General features: G+C 42.5%; 1 protein-coding gene across 1 annotated transcript in view; it reads right to left on the reverse strand.

Annotated features, from left to right (window-relative positions):
• Positions 1 to 15,987, reverse strand: part of CNTLN (centlein) — a 380,111-nt gene that overhangs the window by 143,921 nt on the left and 220,203 nt on the right. Inside the window, exon 13 of the mRNA XM_060236541.1 lies at positions 2,662 to 2,762. Within this exon, the coding sequence (XP_060092524.1) occupies positions 2,662 to 2,762 (101 nt within the window). The remainder of the gene's footprint in view (positions 1 to 2,661; positions 2,763 to 15,987) is intronic.

Below are 15,987 nucleotides of genomic sequence, written 5' to 3' on the forward strand. Positions count from 1 at the left end.
ACCCCAAAATTGGACAGGAACATGTTTTCTGGGCCACATAAAACCAGCTTTTTTCTTTATTCCCCTAACTAAAGGTATTAACTTAGGAAGGTACGAGCTCAGGGCAAAAAGAGACCTCCTAATAGGTAAGGAACTCACAATCGGCCAATGGACCGATGAGTGGCCCCCTGAAAGGATTGTGCAGTACTATGATCCAGCCTCTTGGGCGCAAGACGGCACTTGGGGTTACCGAACTCCAATCTATTTGCTGAATAGGTTAATAAGGTTACAGGCGGTTGTGGAACTATTAACCAGAGAAACGAGTGTGGCACTTGCAGTACTGTCAAAACAAGGAACCCAAATTCGGACCGCTATTTATCAAAATCGCTTGGCTTTAGATTATTTGCTTGCCAGCGAGGGAGGGGTGTGCGGGAAGTTCAACCTGACTAATTGCTGTTTGGAGATAGATGACACTCAAAAGGTGATATCTGAAATCACCACTAGAATGAGGAACCTGGCCCATGTCCCTGTCCAGAAATGGTCTGGCATTCTGGACACTGGAGGGTGGCTGGGGGGAATGTTTGCCAATTGGAAGCAAGGTCTATTTTTTCTGGGAATTGCGTTGTTAGGATTAATGATGCTTCCTTGTTTAATTCCGCTCATTAGGAGAATAGTAGATTCTGCAGTAAAGGCCGCCATGCCTTCTAACAAAATGGAAGTACTACTGACTGAATACCGGCTACTGCCATCACCTCCAAAAGAGAGTTCCTCCCATGTGTATGAAGTACTTGACTCCACTTGGGTGTAAGAAATAAGGCGTGAATAAATGAAGAGTTTATAAAAATAAAAGGGGGGATTGTTAGGAAATTAATAATGATAATGTTCATTTATTCAATTGTGTTTCTCTATATAAAGCATACATTCAATGAGGCAACAAGAAACCCCCCATTGCAAGCATTTTCTATGAAAGCTTTGTTCCAGTTACTAGGAGCCAAGGAGCCCCCACCTTTTGTTCCTGACATTTGAAGATTAACTATGAAACAAAAACCACCAGTATAACACCTGGCCTATAAAACCAACCACAAACACAGGAGCATCTGGCTTATGCTAGTTTCCTGTGACTTGTGGTTAAGCGTTTCCTCTTAAAAGTTTATTAATAGCTTGCTAAACATATGTTGCCTATTGCTTCTTTATAGATTTTAGCTCTATATAATCTTAGATAAATATAAATGCTTTTTATTCGCTTTAAGGCTTGCTAAGAAACAAGGCAGAATCAATATTTAGCATGGTAAATGAATAACTAGCAGAGACGGCAAAGTATCGCTCCTCTGACCTATTAAAACTGTGTACCTATCTCTCTGCTGGCAGCAATTTCCGGCCTTTGTCTGTGGTTAAACCGTTTCCTCTTGGTCTCATAGCAACGTAGAAAGGAGAGCTGAAGATTTGTTTTAATTGCTTTTTTTATTCACTATGAGTTAAGTTTAAAATGTATTAAGCAAAAGGCATTTTTAGAATCTTAGTAAGCTAAATCAGTATCATTTTAATAAATAGGCCATTAGGGCAAGTATTAGTTGTAGAGTTATATCAGGTTTAGAACTTTGAATTTAATGAAATAAAACAAAGGGAAAATGATGCTGTAGGATGTTTACCTTATATGGTTGTAGGATGTTTGTATTTGATATGGTCATAACCTGAGCCAGCGGACGTAGAAGCCAGACTGTGAACTCTGATTGGCTGTTTGCCACAGAGGGAGGCAGGGATTTATGACGTCGGGGATCTATATATGCTCAGGTTTGACCATGAGTTAGCCAGAGGGAGACAGCCTTGTACCATGGTCTTCCTCTCCTCTTCTGCAGAAGTGAAAATAAAGCTGTTTCTCTGAACAACAAAGCCTACCGCCTGGTGATTGTTCTCTCGGGTGGGGCATTGCCCCAAAAACCGGTTGACACCTTCATTTTAATTAAAATTATAATTGTTGTATGATTGTTGTTTATTTAAAGTGTCAGTTTATCAAATTTAGGATAGATTCCAGAATGGCAATACAGTCATGAAGGCAAAAGAGTTTGAACTGTTGACTAAATAATTTGAAAAAGCTAAAGTATCGTATAAAATGAATAGGTATAAATGTATGATGAACTGCAAAGCAAGTCTAAATGTACACATAATTCCCCTAATAGACATACAAATTATCCTTTTGAATCACAGGTTTTCTACGACCTTGCAGAAAAAAATCTAATATGATTCGTATTGCAGCCTTAATAACCATTATTTGAAATTAAATTCCCTGAAAATTAATAGGATTTACTTGAGAGTCAATGTACTTATGATTTAATTGTGCATGATGAGAAATACTGACACAGAGTATCATTTTGAAAGGAAACCATGACTCATTTCTCACACTGAAGAACTCTGCTTCAAAATCAAAATAAAATAGTGTTTGGAAGAGTTTATTCCTGAAGTAACTGACAAAGTGAACACAGAAAACTTTCTCTGTGTGAAAGTGAGTTAGCATACACGGTCTTTTGATTCACTGTTTGATTGCCATACCAGTTCTTCAGTGCATCAAGTCTAAGTAATCTTGTTATTGCTACTTTGTAGGTAGGACACTGTACTACTGTTTGCTGTTTTGAATTCTAAACTAACACAATTCATCAACTGGAATAAATGTCAAATTGAGCCTACCTTCTCTTTCTTGTTGAAGACACAGATTCAGTTCTTGTATTGTAGCTTTATCCCTAGATACACATACTTTCATCTGATCCAATTCTTCCTCTAAATTCAGTCTAGAATAACATAAAGAACTGAGTGTAGTAAAATATGGATTTTTAAAAAATCAGTCAAAAAGAAATATCCTACCAAAATATGCAATTAATATGAACCATGGAATTATTAATAATAAATTTTTATATTGATTTTAGGAAACACACATCAGCAGTTCCTATCCATATGAATGATGCAAGCAACACTGCTTCTGTACTGGCTATAAAAAAATTCTATAGTTTAACATAAACATTCATGAAAAAATCTGAGAACTTACAATCAGAGAACAAATCAGGCGCAACAGAGTCACAAAAGAGAAAAAAAGCGTCAATTACCTGAAAACAAGAATATGTTTCATTATAGGTTCTGCAGATTCTCCAGAAAAATTTATGAATGAATACAGTATATCCTTATAATGTCACAAGCACTTGCTTACTAATAGATTTGATGAAAAAAAAAATGGCAACATAAAGGCCATACTTTACAGACACAATTGGCTCTGCTACTTAATATAGCTCTCATAAGTATCTGTAAACCTACAGAGATTTACATTTTCATTAAAACAGTGTTTTAACTATACAAAACATTATGTTTATATTCTGATACAGTTAATCAGTTATATATGCTCACAAATCAATTAAATTAAATTATTAGGTAAACAGTTCTTGCTTCATCACTACACTTCCATGGGTATTTTATTAATTAAAACATAGCAATGTATGTAAATTGTGTATTTCGTAAGAGTGAGAATTTGGAATTACATTTCACTATTTTACCTTTTAATAAATGTAACAAAAGCAAATATTTTACATCAAGTTTCCCGGTGCAACAGCTCATCAAACACAACTCCAGGCAGCCATTTCCACTAAAGATCCTTAATTTTTCATCATTACAAAAAAGATTTTAGATACACAAATGTGGGAATCCCATGGAAAACCAAGTTGAAATAGGATCTACAGCAGGGCGCAATGATGCCTTCCACTAGTGCTTACCGTCCAAACTTTGATTCAATACTGTGGGAAATTTGAATTAAAATTTCTCCATGAATTTGTTAAACAACAACTATTACACAAGTACAAATCTTTAATATTATGCCCCAATTTTGATCTATCACTCAAGCAATAACTAGGAAAAGTAAATAAAAATGCCTTGAGAAGTATGAGACACAAAAAGCTATTAAATGTGAAGGCTAAAGGTATAGCAGGCAAGATGCCCAGAGATGGGTCAGGACTTTTCTGCATGCTTGGTTTACTCTTCATGTCCTTGGCAGGTTCCACAAGCACTGGAATTGGTTTGGGTATAGTTCTTCAACACATGTTTTTTCCCTCCGCATTTTCTCCATTGTTGAGTTAGTTTATTTCCCTCCACACACATGTTTTAAATAATCTGGAAGAGTGCTATCATCAGTGGTAGTAGCATCAGTGGTATCACAGCACACACATCCCTTTTATTTTTTGTACATACATGCTCTTATATCAATATCATGGTTGCTTTTTTTTTTAAGCACTAAAATACTGATATACTGTTGTAATGGCAGGTGCAGTAGGTTCTCAGAGTACCCAGCTTTCTTTCTTCCTTTTTAAGGAAGTCTCCACTCTCTTCCCTTTTGGAGATAAACTTTTTTCCTTACATCTTCACAAGGAAAGAGATAGAGACTTCTTCTTTAATGAAAGCTGGGGATCCAGAGACCCGGCTGTATCCAGGGCTTTTTAAAAGCAGTTCCAGCTGGCTTGATGTTGAGGTGTGTGGCCTAATATGCAAATGAGTTCCTCCTGGGCTTTTTCTACCCAAAAAAATCACTTTGTGAAATAATGGTGACATTCAGGGGCTGTGGCCTAATATGAAAATAATGAGTTCCTGTTAGGCTTTTTCTACAAAAAAAAAAGCCCTGGCTGTATGTATCATTACACAGTGTATCGATATTTACCACCATTTTTTGAAAAAACAAATTAAATGCCCCAAACCAGTTCTCTTCTAGGTGGGAGAAGGTGAGGGAGTTGCTTTACAATACCAGTGCAGTCCTCAAAATGTGTCTGGGAATGAGTGAGACAAAGAAAATGTAAAGAAACATTATGCAGAAGGGAAAAGGCATTTAAATTGGCTTCCAAAAAAAGATCAGTGTAAAAGTGATCTCAAAGAATTTGAAAAAAAAACCAGGGAAGGGTGACCAACGTGAAAATTAAAGGAACAAATATGTGTAAGTAGATCAGGAAATGTACAAAAGCAGTATGGGGTTAAAACTGATGGACAAACCTTATGAAGATAAGCCATGTGTGTGTGTTCAAAAACCATAGTGTTCCTCTCAAGAACAGCGTGCTGTACAACTAATCCAAGAATCAAGTTGATTGCATGAAATTATATATAATTCTTAAGGACATTTACAGTCAGTTAGATTGGGTCACAAATTACAATCATTGGATCAAGCACCAAGAATGAAACAGGAATGTTCTATATAAGACTAGGACTAAGAAATAAAGACTTGTGAAAACATTATCAAGGTTCTGTTCCATCACTGATGAAAGAATTGTTGGAATGCAACAAATTGGGTTCCACAGACATGAGCATCCAAGTGCTTAGCTCCTCAAGAGCATCTCTTCCCATGAACTTTCTAACTAATGGAAGGCTGAATCTTACCCCTTACCAGCTGGAAGCATTTGTGGGAGAGAGGAAAAGGATCCACAACAAGCTGTATATGTTCCCTTTAATATACATACATCTGGCAAAGAAGTATTTCAATGTTTTAAAATGGGAAAGCCAGTTTGGTGTAGTGATTAAGAGCGTGGACTCTAATCTGGGAGAACCAGGTTTCACTCCTCCACATGCAGCTGCTGGCATTCTCTCAAGAACAGTGTCTGTCAGAACCCTTTTAGCCCCACCTATTTCACAGGGTGTCTGTTGTGGGGAGGAGATAGGAAAGGAGATTGTAACTGTTGTAAGCTGCTCTGAGCCTCAAAGCGAAGGGCAGGGTAAAAATCTAGTCTCTTCTATATTCATCTAGCTATTTGAGAAAAAAGGTAGGATATGGATGGAGAGGAGAGGAGACAGATGGAGCATAACGGAAGATTCTGTTCACTTACCGTGAAGTCTTCCTTCTCTGTGGTCCCAGGAGTGGTCCAGTCCTCACTCTTGGGATCATAGCTCCTCCTCTTCTATCGCAGGGCTTAACAAACTTGACCCAAAGGGGAGGCGCTTGATCCTCAGAAGTCAGTTTTTCTGCCAGCTATCTTACCTCCCAAGTAATAACTCCAAGAACAACAGGAGAAAAACCTCTCTGGGGAAAACATAACAGTCCCCTCCCTCCAGAGCTTATCCTGAACCCTTACTCAAGGGGCTCTAGCGAGGGACCTAGGAACCCAAAACACAGTGTCCACCTCCAACTCAGAAGTCCCAGGACAAAGCTGATACTCCCCCCGACACAACTGGGTGGGTAGGACTGGACCACTCCGGGACCACAGAGAAGGAAGACTTCACGGTAAGTGAACAGAATCTTCCGTTCTCCAGTGGTCCCAGGAGTGGGCCAGTCCTCACTCTTGGGACATAAAAAAGCCGAGTCCCTGGGTGGGCACTTCAGCTTTGTCCCGAGACCATGTGTTGGAGTACCTTCCTACCAAACGCAGCCTCAGCCGAGGCCGCCTTATCAATCCTGTAGTGCTTAGTGAAGGAGTGAACCGACTTCCAAGTTGCCGCTTTACACACTACCTCCAGGGAAGGAAAAGCCCTATAGGCGCTGAAGTGGCTGTTCCCCTGAGGGAGTGAGCTGTCACCCCAACCGGTGGCTCCAGGCCTTTTACCTTGTAAGCTTCCCAAATGCACCCCCTAATCCACCTACTAATGGTGGAGGCTGATACCTTGCGTCCATTGTCTGAAACCCTAAGGAAACAAACAAAGAGTCAGATTGACGAAACCCTTTGGTCCTGTCCAGATAGAAACTAAGGGCTCTACGGACATCCAAACAGTGCCACAACTTCTCTGTCTCGTGAACTGGATTAGGGCAGAAAGAAGGAAGCACAATGTCTTCCGCCCTATGAAACCGTGAGCTCACCTTCGGAATGAATGCTGGATCAGTGCGAAGCACTACTTTGTCCTGATGGAAAACGCAGAGATCCTTATGTATCGACAGAGCCTGAAGCTCCGACACTCTGCATGCCGATGTGATGCCCACTAAGAACACCACCTTAAAGGTCAGCAACTTAAGGCTACACGACGCCATAGGCTCAAAAGGCTTGCCACACAGTGCCTTCAGCACAGTGTTTAGATTCCAAGAGGGGAACCTATGCACCTGCGGTGGATTAACCAAAGCCACCCCCTTTAGAAACCTCCTGATATGCGGGTGTGCGGAAATAGGCTTGCCCTTTCTGGACCCTCTAACCGCTGCTATGGCTGCCACTTGTCTACGCAGTATACTAGTGCTAAGGCCTTTTTCTAGCCCCTCCTGTAGAAAAGAAAGGGTAACAGAAACTGAGGCCTGTAAAGGATCTTCCCCCTTACTTGCACACCAGGTATGAAAAACCTGCCAGGTAACATTATAGCTCCTGTTAGTTGAGCTCTTCCTTGAAGACAACATGGTGTCTACTACCTTAGAAGAATAACCTAGACTAATCAACTGCTGCCGCTCAATCTCCAAACAGTGAGCTGCAGCATTTCTGGTCGTGGATGATGCAGTTCGCCTTGGGACAGAAGATTCTCTCTCAATGGAATTCGCCATGGCTCCCCTATCGACAGGCTTTGAAGTTCCTGGAACCAGGCTCTCCTGGGCCAAAAGGGGGCCACCACAATCACTTCCGCTTTCTGTTCCCAGACCCTCTGCAGAAATCTCTGGATGATCTGGACCGGAGGAAAGGCGTACAATAGAGTCCTTGGCCAGTCTGAGTTCAGAGCGTCGACAGCTGCCGCTCCTCTGCTTCTTGTCCTTGACAAATACTGAGCCACTTGGTGATTGTCGTCCGAGGCAAAAAGATCCACTTCTGGCATCCCGAATCTTTGACAAATGTCTCGAAATGTCTCGCGATGAAGAGCCCATTCCGACTGGTCCAGTGATTGCCGACTCAGCCAGTCCGCTACCACGTTGTCCTTTCCTGCCACATGGATGGCCTTGATAGACTGAAGATGAACCTCCGCCCATGTGAACAGGACCTGTGCTTCGACTTGAAGCTTCTGGTACCTGGTGCCTCCTTGACGATTCACATAGGCCTTTGCCGTCATATTGTCTGTCTGAATCAGTACATGAGTCCCCATCACTCTTTTTTCCATCTGAAGCATGGCCAGTTGTATGGCTCTCAATTCCAAAAGATTTATACTTTCTTTGGTCTCTCGGACATTCCACTGACCCTGCGCTACGGCTCCGGTCATGTGAGCTCCCCAGCCAAAAAGGCTGGCATCCGTGGTTACCACCACCCTTTTGGGTTCCCGCAATTCCTGTCCCAAGGAAAAGTAATCGGTAGTTTGCCACCATTCGAGATCTTTTAACAGATTGGCTGGTAATGTCAGTGAAATCGGGCTTTTGGTACTTATCTGCTTCTGGAAGGGTAAAAGGAACTTCTGGAGAGGTCTCGTGTGGAAGCGTGCCCACTGAACTACATCCTGGCACGAAACCATCATTCCCAGCAACTTTGCCAGCAGCATCAACTTGACTCGCTTCCGTTGCTGGACTTCCAACATCAGCTGCAAGATCTTTGACTGCCTTTCTGGGGTAAGAAAAACCCTGTCCAAGCTGGAGTTGATCTGAACCCCTAGATGTGTCAGAGACTGGGAAGGTTGAAGCCAGCTCTTCTGAATGTTTATCACGAACCCATGGGATCTGAGGGTCTTTATGGTCAGATCCAGGTCTCGTTTCGTTTGCTCCGCCGACGGGGCCTTGACCAGAGTGTCGTCCAGATACGGAAACAGAGAAACCCCTTGTAACCGGAGGAGCGCCACAAGGGTGACTAAGACTTTTGTGAACACTCTTGGCGAAGACTTTAAGCCAAAGGGCAGGGCTCTGTACTGGAAATGACACCCGTCGTAGGAGAAGCGAAGAAACCTGCGATGTCCCTTGGCGATAGGGATATGAAGGTAGGCTTCTGACAGATCTATGGAGGCCATGAAGTCTCCCCGTTGGACAGCCAGTAGTATGGATCTCAGAGTCTCCATCCGAAACTTCTTTGTAACTACCGACTTGTTCACCCACTTCAAATCCAATATCGCCCGAACGTCTCCGTTCTTTTTGGGAACTACAAAGAAGACTGAATATGTGCCTTGAAATTTTTCCAACTCCGGGACCAGTTCTATTGCTCCTATCTGAATCAGATGGTTGATGGCCATCAGCAAGATATGTTTCTCTAGAGACTGAGCTCTCTGTACTTCCAGGAAACGGCGTCGTGGAGGTGAATAAAATTCCAGGGAGTAACCGCTGGTAACTGTGTCCAACACCCATCTGTCTGAGATCGTTTGATGCCACACGTGGGAGAATCTCTGAAGTCGTCCCCCTATCCGACTTAGGTCCAATGGACCCACCCAGTCATGCTGATGTAGGCTTCTTCTGTCCTTTAATGGGTTGACTATGTTTTCCACCGAAGGAAGCTCTGCCGCCTCTGGTCTTTGGTTGCCACTTTGTTCTGTATTGCTTGAAGGGGGTTTGTCTTGAGTCTCTCCGATTCCCACGAAAGGACTGAAATCGTTGTCTTGTTCTGTTATCACGTCTCTTGGAGGGCAGTACTTTTTTCTTATTCCTATCCTCTATGAGGTATCTATCTAGGCCCTCCCCAAAGAGTGAGGCCCCTTTAAAGGGAACCGCAGCCACTTTAGCTCTAGCTGAGGGGTCCGCATCCCAATTACGTAGCCAGGTATTCCTTCTAGCCGTCACACTGGAGGCCATGGCCCTAGCAGATAGTTGAACTGCTTCAAGGGTAGAGTCTGATGCAAAGGCAGTGGCTAGCGTAATTTTCTTAAGTGAGTCCTTAACATCCTTAGGCAGATCCTCCCTCTTAGCTAGATCAGAGAGCCACATGTATGTAGCCCTACAGAAGAGAGACGTGGTAGCTGACACTTTTAAGGAACTAGCAGAAGCTTCAAAATCACGACGTAAAGCCTGCTCTATACGCTTGTCTGTCGGATCCCTAGGCATCCCATCTGCATCCATAGGCAGTATGGAGTTAGAGGCCAAACTGCTGACAGGGTCGTCTACCACTGGTAGCTTCAGCCTCCTGGTCGCCTCTGGGATGAAGGAGAAGAACTTAGAAAAATTTGATGAAACCGTCTTAGGCTTGGCTGGATGTTCCCACTCAGATCTGATTATAGAGAAGAACCCAGAGGGCAAAGGAACCTGTAGAGGTTTTGAACCTGACTTGGGAATGATATCCTCTATTGCTGCAGGGAACTCAGCATCCTCCTCATCCTTAGATTTTGGAGTATACTGTATCTGTAAAGTTCTAATAACTTTTGGGAGTAGGCGCGGATACACGTCTGCAGGAAACAGTTTGGAGTGAGCAGAGGCTGCCCCCTCCTCTTCCTCAGAGAGTTCCCCAGTATCTGGTAACGAAGAGCCATCAGACAAGTCAGAGTCCTCTTCTTCTTGATCAGAGGACACGGGATGCAACTCAAACCTACTGCGCTTGGGAGGCCTTATGGGAAAACTTTCCTTTTCCTTATCTACCTCCCTGTGTTTCTGTTTGGTTGCCCTCTTAAGTGAAGGAGTTGGGGTGGCCGCAGAGGCTGCCTGAACCTCTTTTTTGACCAGCTCTTGAATCCAAGCAAGAAGATTAGACTTAGCTTCATCTGCTGAGATATCAGTCTGATGATCTTCTGCCCCCTCTTCCTGTGCTGGGGAATCAGCCAACTCCAACTCACATGTTCCCTCCTCCAACATTGCTCCCATGGGAAATCTGGTGGAGGCGGCCATCTTAGAATGAGTGGCCCTATAGAACACAAGAAGCATATGCAAAATGGCTTCCATTCCCGCCAAAAAACCTTTCCCCCCCACCAGCATTAACCTGGTTTTAACTCCCTTTCCCTTTCCCAGGGGCCATATCAGATAGGGCCACCCCTCCTGAATGCAGGAGTAAACAGGAAAGCCAGCAGGAAAGAAGGGAGTGAGGGGTGGAGTGGGGGGGGAGGCTGAGGAAAAGACGTCTGAAACCCAGAGACCTTCAACCCCCATCAGCTTGAGCCGCGGGAAAGCAAGGGGCTTGGGTAAGGTCTAAAGACCTCCTCTCCCCCTAGGGACCCTCCAGAGGGTTCCCCCCCACTTTTGCCAGGCTTACTGCAACTTTGTGTTCCCTTCCAGGAACTATCGCATCGATTGCGCTGTCTGCGGTGCTTCGGGAGGGCAGCGTGAAACTCACGAGTCCTCTCCCTTTGTCCGGCTCCCCTCTGAGCCGTCCCTTCAATTTGCTGCTCCGCAGGCCCCCGGGGTTGCCGGAGTGCCTTTGCTGGGAGCTGAAGGGGAAGATTGGTTTACAGCCCCAGGCACGCCTGCCGAGCTGGGAGGAGGCCGGAAGATGAAAGGGCGCGTACGCGTGCCTCTTGTGTGAGGCTATTCAAGCACTCTCTTTCAGTGCGGGAGGGATTGCTCCCTCGAAGAAAAAACAGCGGCTGGACTTTTCTCCCTTGCCAGGAGATTCCTTTGCCACTGAGATCAGGTAATTAATCATTGAACTTTCTTTCTTTCTTTCTTTCTTTCTTTCTTTCTTTCTTTCTTTCTTTCTTTCTTTCTTTCTTTCTTTCTTTCTTTCTTTCTTTTTTTTTTAATTTCGGGTCAAGAGCCTCAAAGGGCTCTAAAGCACGTCCTGCTTCGATTGCAGGGCTAAACAAACTGACTTCTGAGGATCAAGCGCCTCCCCTTCGGGTCAAGTTTGTTAAGCCCTGCTATAGAAGAGGAGGAGCTATGATCCCAAGAGTGAGGACTGGCCCACTCCTGGGACCACTGGAGAACAACAGTGTCTCAGTTAGTTACTCTTAGCACTCCATAAATACGAGTGATACATTTACACATCTATCTCCAATTCTGACATTTATTTGCTTCACCGTTTCTCTCCCCAGAATTAAATCCAAACAAATTATGACAATATAAACTTAGCTTGTTATCCCTGTTTGCATCTGTTAAAGCCTCTTCATAATGTTGTATGCTAATTTGTTGTTCAAACTCTACCTATATATATGGACAGGTAACTTCCATTTCACTGTATCTGAGGTGTACATGCACAGGAAAACTCATACCTTGAATAAAACTTTGTTCATCTTAAAGCTGCCGCTGGACTCAGTCTATGTCCCTGCCCATGTTACAGTACATCCATTTGCAAGAAAGATTCAATTCATGCTCACTTTACTCGGGACCAGAACCTGGATAAATGTGAGGTCTAAATCATATATTTCACTGTATATGTGTTGAATGTGACATGAATTATTCATTCGTCATTAAGGGTTATTTGCTACTACGTTTGAAATGTAGGCCAGTCCAATATACAATTATTATGAAAGGCGTGACAAGAGATGATGCCAAGCATGGGAAAGCACATGCTGAGTTCTTCTTTCTTTCTCCCATAATGGCTGCAATCAGACATGCTAAATAATACCATTTCAACTCACTTTAAATCCACTTTCAAACTGCGTTTTGTCAGTTTATACAGTAAAATCCAGTTAGAAAGTGCACTGAAAGTGGATTGAAACTGCATTATTTAGCATGTGTGATCACAGCCAACGAGTAATTATATGTTCCCCTGAATACCACTCTGTGTTTGTGAATAAACTGAGATGGGAGGGAATCCTCACATGGAATTACTTTTATTATATTTGATGTAACATCGCATTTTAGCTTCAAGTTGCAGTATCTATAAAACTCTTTTATTTGTAATATCTTGCATTTCCCTCAGTTCTACAATTCAAATAGCTTTCTAATAGATTAGTAGCAATAATTAATTTACAGAGAATGAGAAAAGAATTCCAATGTTCAGTCAAAATACCATAAAATACAAATAATTATCTTCATGAAGACTTCATATGGGAAAATAACAAATTAACTAATTATTATTACCTTAGGCAAAACAAGAGAAAACATGTAATATCCAGAGGCATTTATTTCAGCTCCTATATGCAAGACACCTGCAGTATAGAAGAAATTCTAAAAAGATCCATCAGGAAATCTGTGAGATCATTTCTTAGAAATGTGACTTCTTTATGATCATGCTTTATATACTGGAGCTTATTGCAGATACCTGTTGCCACAATTTGGTATTCTCTTTGCTGGCAACTTCTCAAAAGGTTACTGCACCCATAAAATATCTTAGGTATACACCAAAACATATAAAATACAGACCCTAAAAGTGAAGCATTATAAACGGACAGACATAGATAGATAGGTTCCTTAGGGGAGCTGGATTAGCAATTGCCCCACACTGAGAATATACTGGTGGTAAACCCATTTGTAGCCAAATATAATGTATGAAACGAGCCCACTAAAGAGGAGAAGCTACACTTTTACTTCTATTCACCAGGAAAACAAACATTGAAGCTTGATAATTAACAACTGTTATGCCTTTTCTACTGAGAAGTTTCATAACTATTGTGTTATCAGTCTTAACATATTTAAAACAATGAAATATTTCTTCAGTATTTGAAATTGGATGAAAAAGGTAAAAATGTTTTAGTAAAAGAGTCAGCCCAAAGGGGGAATGCTGTAATTAAAGACAAAATACCCATGCAAATTGGACAAGCTAGCCAAAATATGGGAAAGAAACTGGCATGAGAAATTAGAATTGCAAAAGGATAGATGAAGTTTCAACATTTCTTGCTGGGAATTAAATACACTAGTACTTAATATGAGGCAGTAGGCTAACCTCAAACCAATGATTTAAAGCTTTCAGAATGCTGAAAGAATTTAATGTAGTTTCTGAATACAGGATAGCCATGCTACTGTTTACCATCATATCATACCAATATAACTAAAAGTGACATGTGACCTCCATTTGCAGATATCTAAATCCATGGATCAGGGCCACATTGACACTACACAGATTTTCCTGTGGATGGACCATGGATGGACAAGACAGGAAAAGCTTTTTCAACAAACCTGACAAACACCCCAGGTTTGCAGAAGATCCTGAAATCTAAAAAATATACTTTGGAGTGCCTTAAACCCCCAAATGATAAAAGAAACCCCAGTAGCTGTAAGAAACAGAAGCCCTCAGTAGCTGTTCTTAGGCAACCACAGCATTCTAGGTTTGTTTCTATCAGTAAATGGGAGGGGGCAGGGCTGTTTTGACCTTTGAGGGAGGGCTCATTGGGCCAGGTTTGACAGCAACCACCAGGCTACCTGCTACTAATTGCCTTGCATAACACATCTAGGCCTGGCTGCTTGTTACTGTTCAACAGCAGCCACCATATTAAAGCCCATGTGGTGTAGTGGTTATAGGTAAAAGTGATATGCCCCCAAGACCTTGAGGGTTCTCTTCTGTATCATGGAAGAAGGCCTGGTCCAGCAGCTGGCACCATACAACATGACTATAATTTTATTAGGCAGAACCTAGAGGTTGGGGGAGTTGAAGACGGGGGGCTGATAAAAATAGATTGGATGGGGAGAAATAAAGGTAGCTTGGGTAGGATAGCAGGAAAAAGAAGAGGCTGTGGGGGCTTTCAGGAAAGGGAAAGAGAAAGAGGAAATGTGGGGGGGGGGGATGAGATGACTCCCTCACAAGTCCTTGCAGGTTGGCTGTTGTATAATAGCAAAGTTGACCAAACCTAAGGATCCTTAAATCCAGTGGCCAAAGCTGTGAACAGGCAAGACAGAACTTTCTATGAACTTTAAAAAACACTCCAAGTTTACAGAAAAATTTGAAATCTTAAAAAAATACATTGGGGGATTTTAAAAACTCCACATGATAAAAGGAATGTCTGTAGCATTTAAGAGACAAACTTCCACAGTGTCTGTTGTCAGGCAACCACAGCATTCCAGGATTGGTTCTGTCAGGAAAAGGCAGGGCGAAGGAAGCAGGGCCCTTTTCAGGACTATTTTGGTCTTTTAAGGGTGGGCTCATTAGAGCCAGGCCTGGCTAGAGTTGCCAGCTCCAGGTTAGGAAATTCCTGGACATATTACAGTGATATATGGGAAGGGTGGGGTTTGGGAGTGGAAAGGCCTCAATTGGATAACTCAGAGTCATTTTCTCTAGGGGAAGAGATCTCTGTCATCTGAAGACTGGCAGCCCTAGGCCTAGCAGCAACCGCTGGGTGACTTGATACCACCTGACTTGCATGACTGAACTAAGTCTGGTTGCTTGCTGCTGTTCAACTGCAGCTTCCATATGAAAGCCAGTGAGGTGTAGTGGTTAGAGTTTCAGAATAGGATCTGGGTGACCCAGGTTCAAATCATCTCGCTGTGGAAGCTCATTGGCTGATTTTGGGCCAGTTCATACTTTCAGTCTAACCTACTGCACAGTTATTGTGAGGGGAAAAAAGGAGGGGAGAATAATGTAAGCTTTTTGGGTTCCCACTGTGGAGAAAGGTGGGGTACAAATGATGTAAATAAATAATAAATATAGACTTCCGGGGTTGGAAAATGCCAAGCTAAACTGCTTCTCAGAAAGGGAGCAGGCTGGAAGTTCTGTTTGGGGTAGTGGAAGGCAATCTAATGCCAACTGCCTACTTTTCTCAGTCAGAGATCAGTCCAAGATATGCACAGGAAACTTTGAGGAGATTCACCTTAGCTAAAAGGGAGTCCCGGGGGGGGGGGGGCTCGAGACGAGTTGCATTTTCATCATCTGCAGAAGTTTCCAGAGTCATTTATTTGACATAAGCTCGACAGGATCCTAATCTTCTTTGATACTGCTAAACATCTAAAGCTATACAAGACAGGTGTTGATCTGGATAACTACAGAAAAGGTACAGATTGCTATCTTTCATTCCGGGACTAATTAAAGTTAAACAAAATAAAATCAGAATATGGAAAATTGAAATCTTGAAAGCTTGGAAGAAGAAGGGGTGAAAAGGCAAAATTTGGACTTTGTAAATTTAAAGGACAGTGCTAAAAAGTGGAAAGGAATTTATTGTTTTGTCTACTTGCGGTTTTGGAGAAAAAGCCCCATCGTCATAGATTTGCAGCTCCCACAGCTAACACAGGAGATATGTCAAGTATCGTGAGAGCTCTCTACCAGCGAAAACGGGATTTGGTGGCAAGCAAAGCAGGAAGTATCAGATGGAAAAGGGAAATCATTGAAGCAGCCAGCCTACTCTAGGACTATAATATCATAGAAAAACATCGGCGGCCAATGCTAGGAGGCTAAA

This window comes from Heteronotia binoei, chromosome 4 (assembly GCF_032191835.1).
Source record: "Heteronotia binoei isolate CCM8104 ecotype False Entrance Well chromosome 4, APGP_CSIRO_Hbin_v1, whole genome shotgun sequence".
In the NCBI taxonomy this organism is placed as follows: Eukaryota; Metazoa; Chordata; class Lepidosauria; order Squamata; family Gekkonidae; genus Heteronotia; species Heteronotia binoei.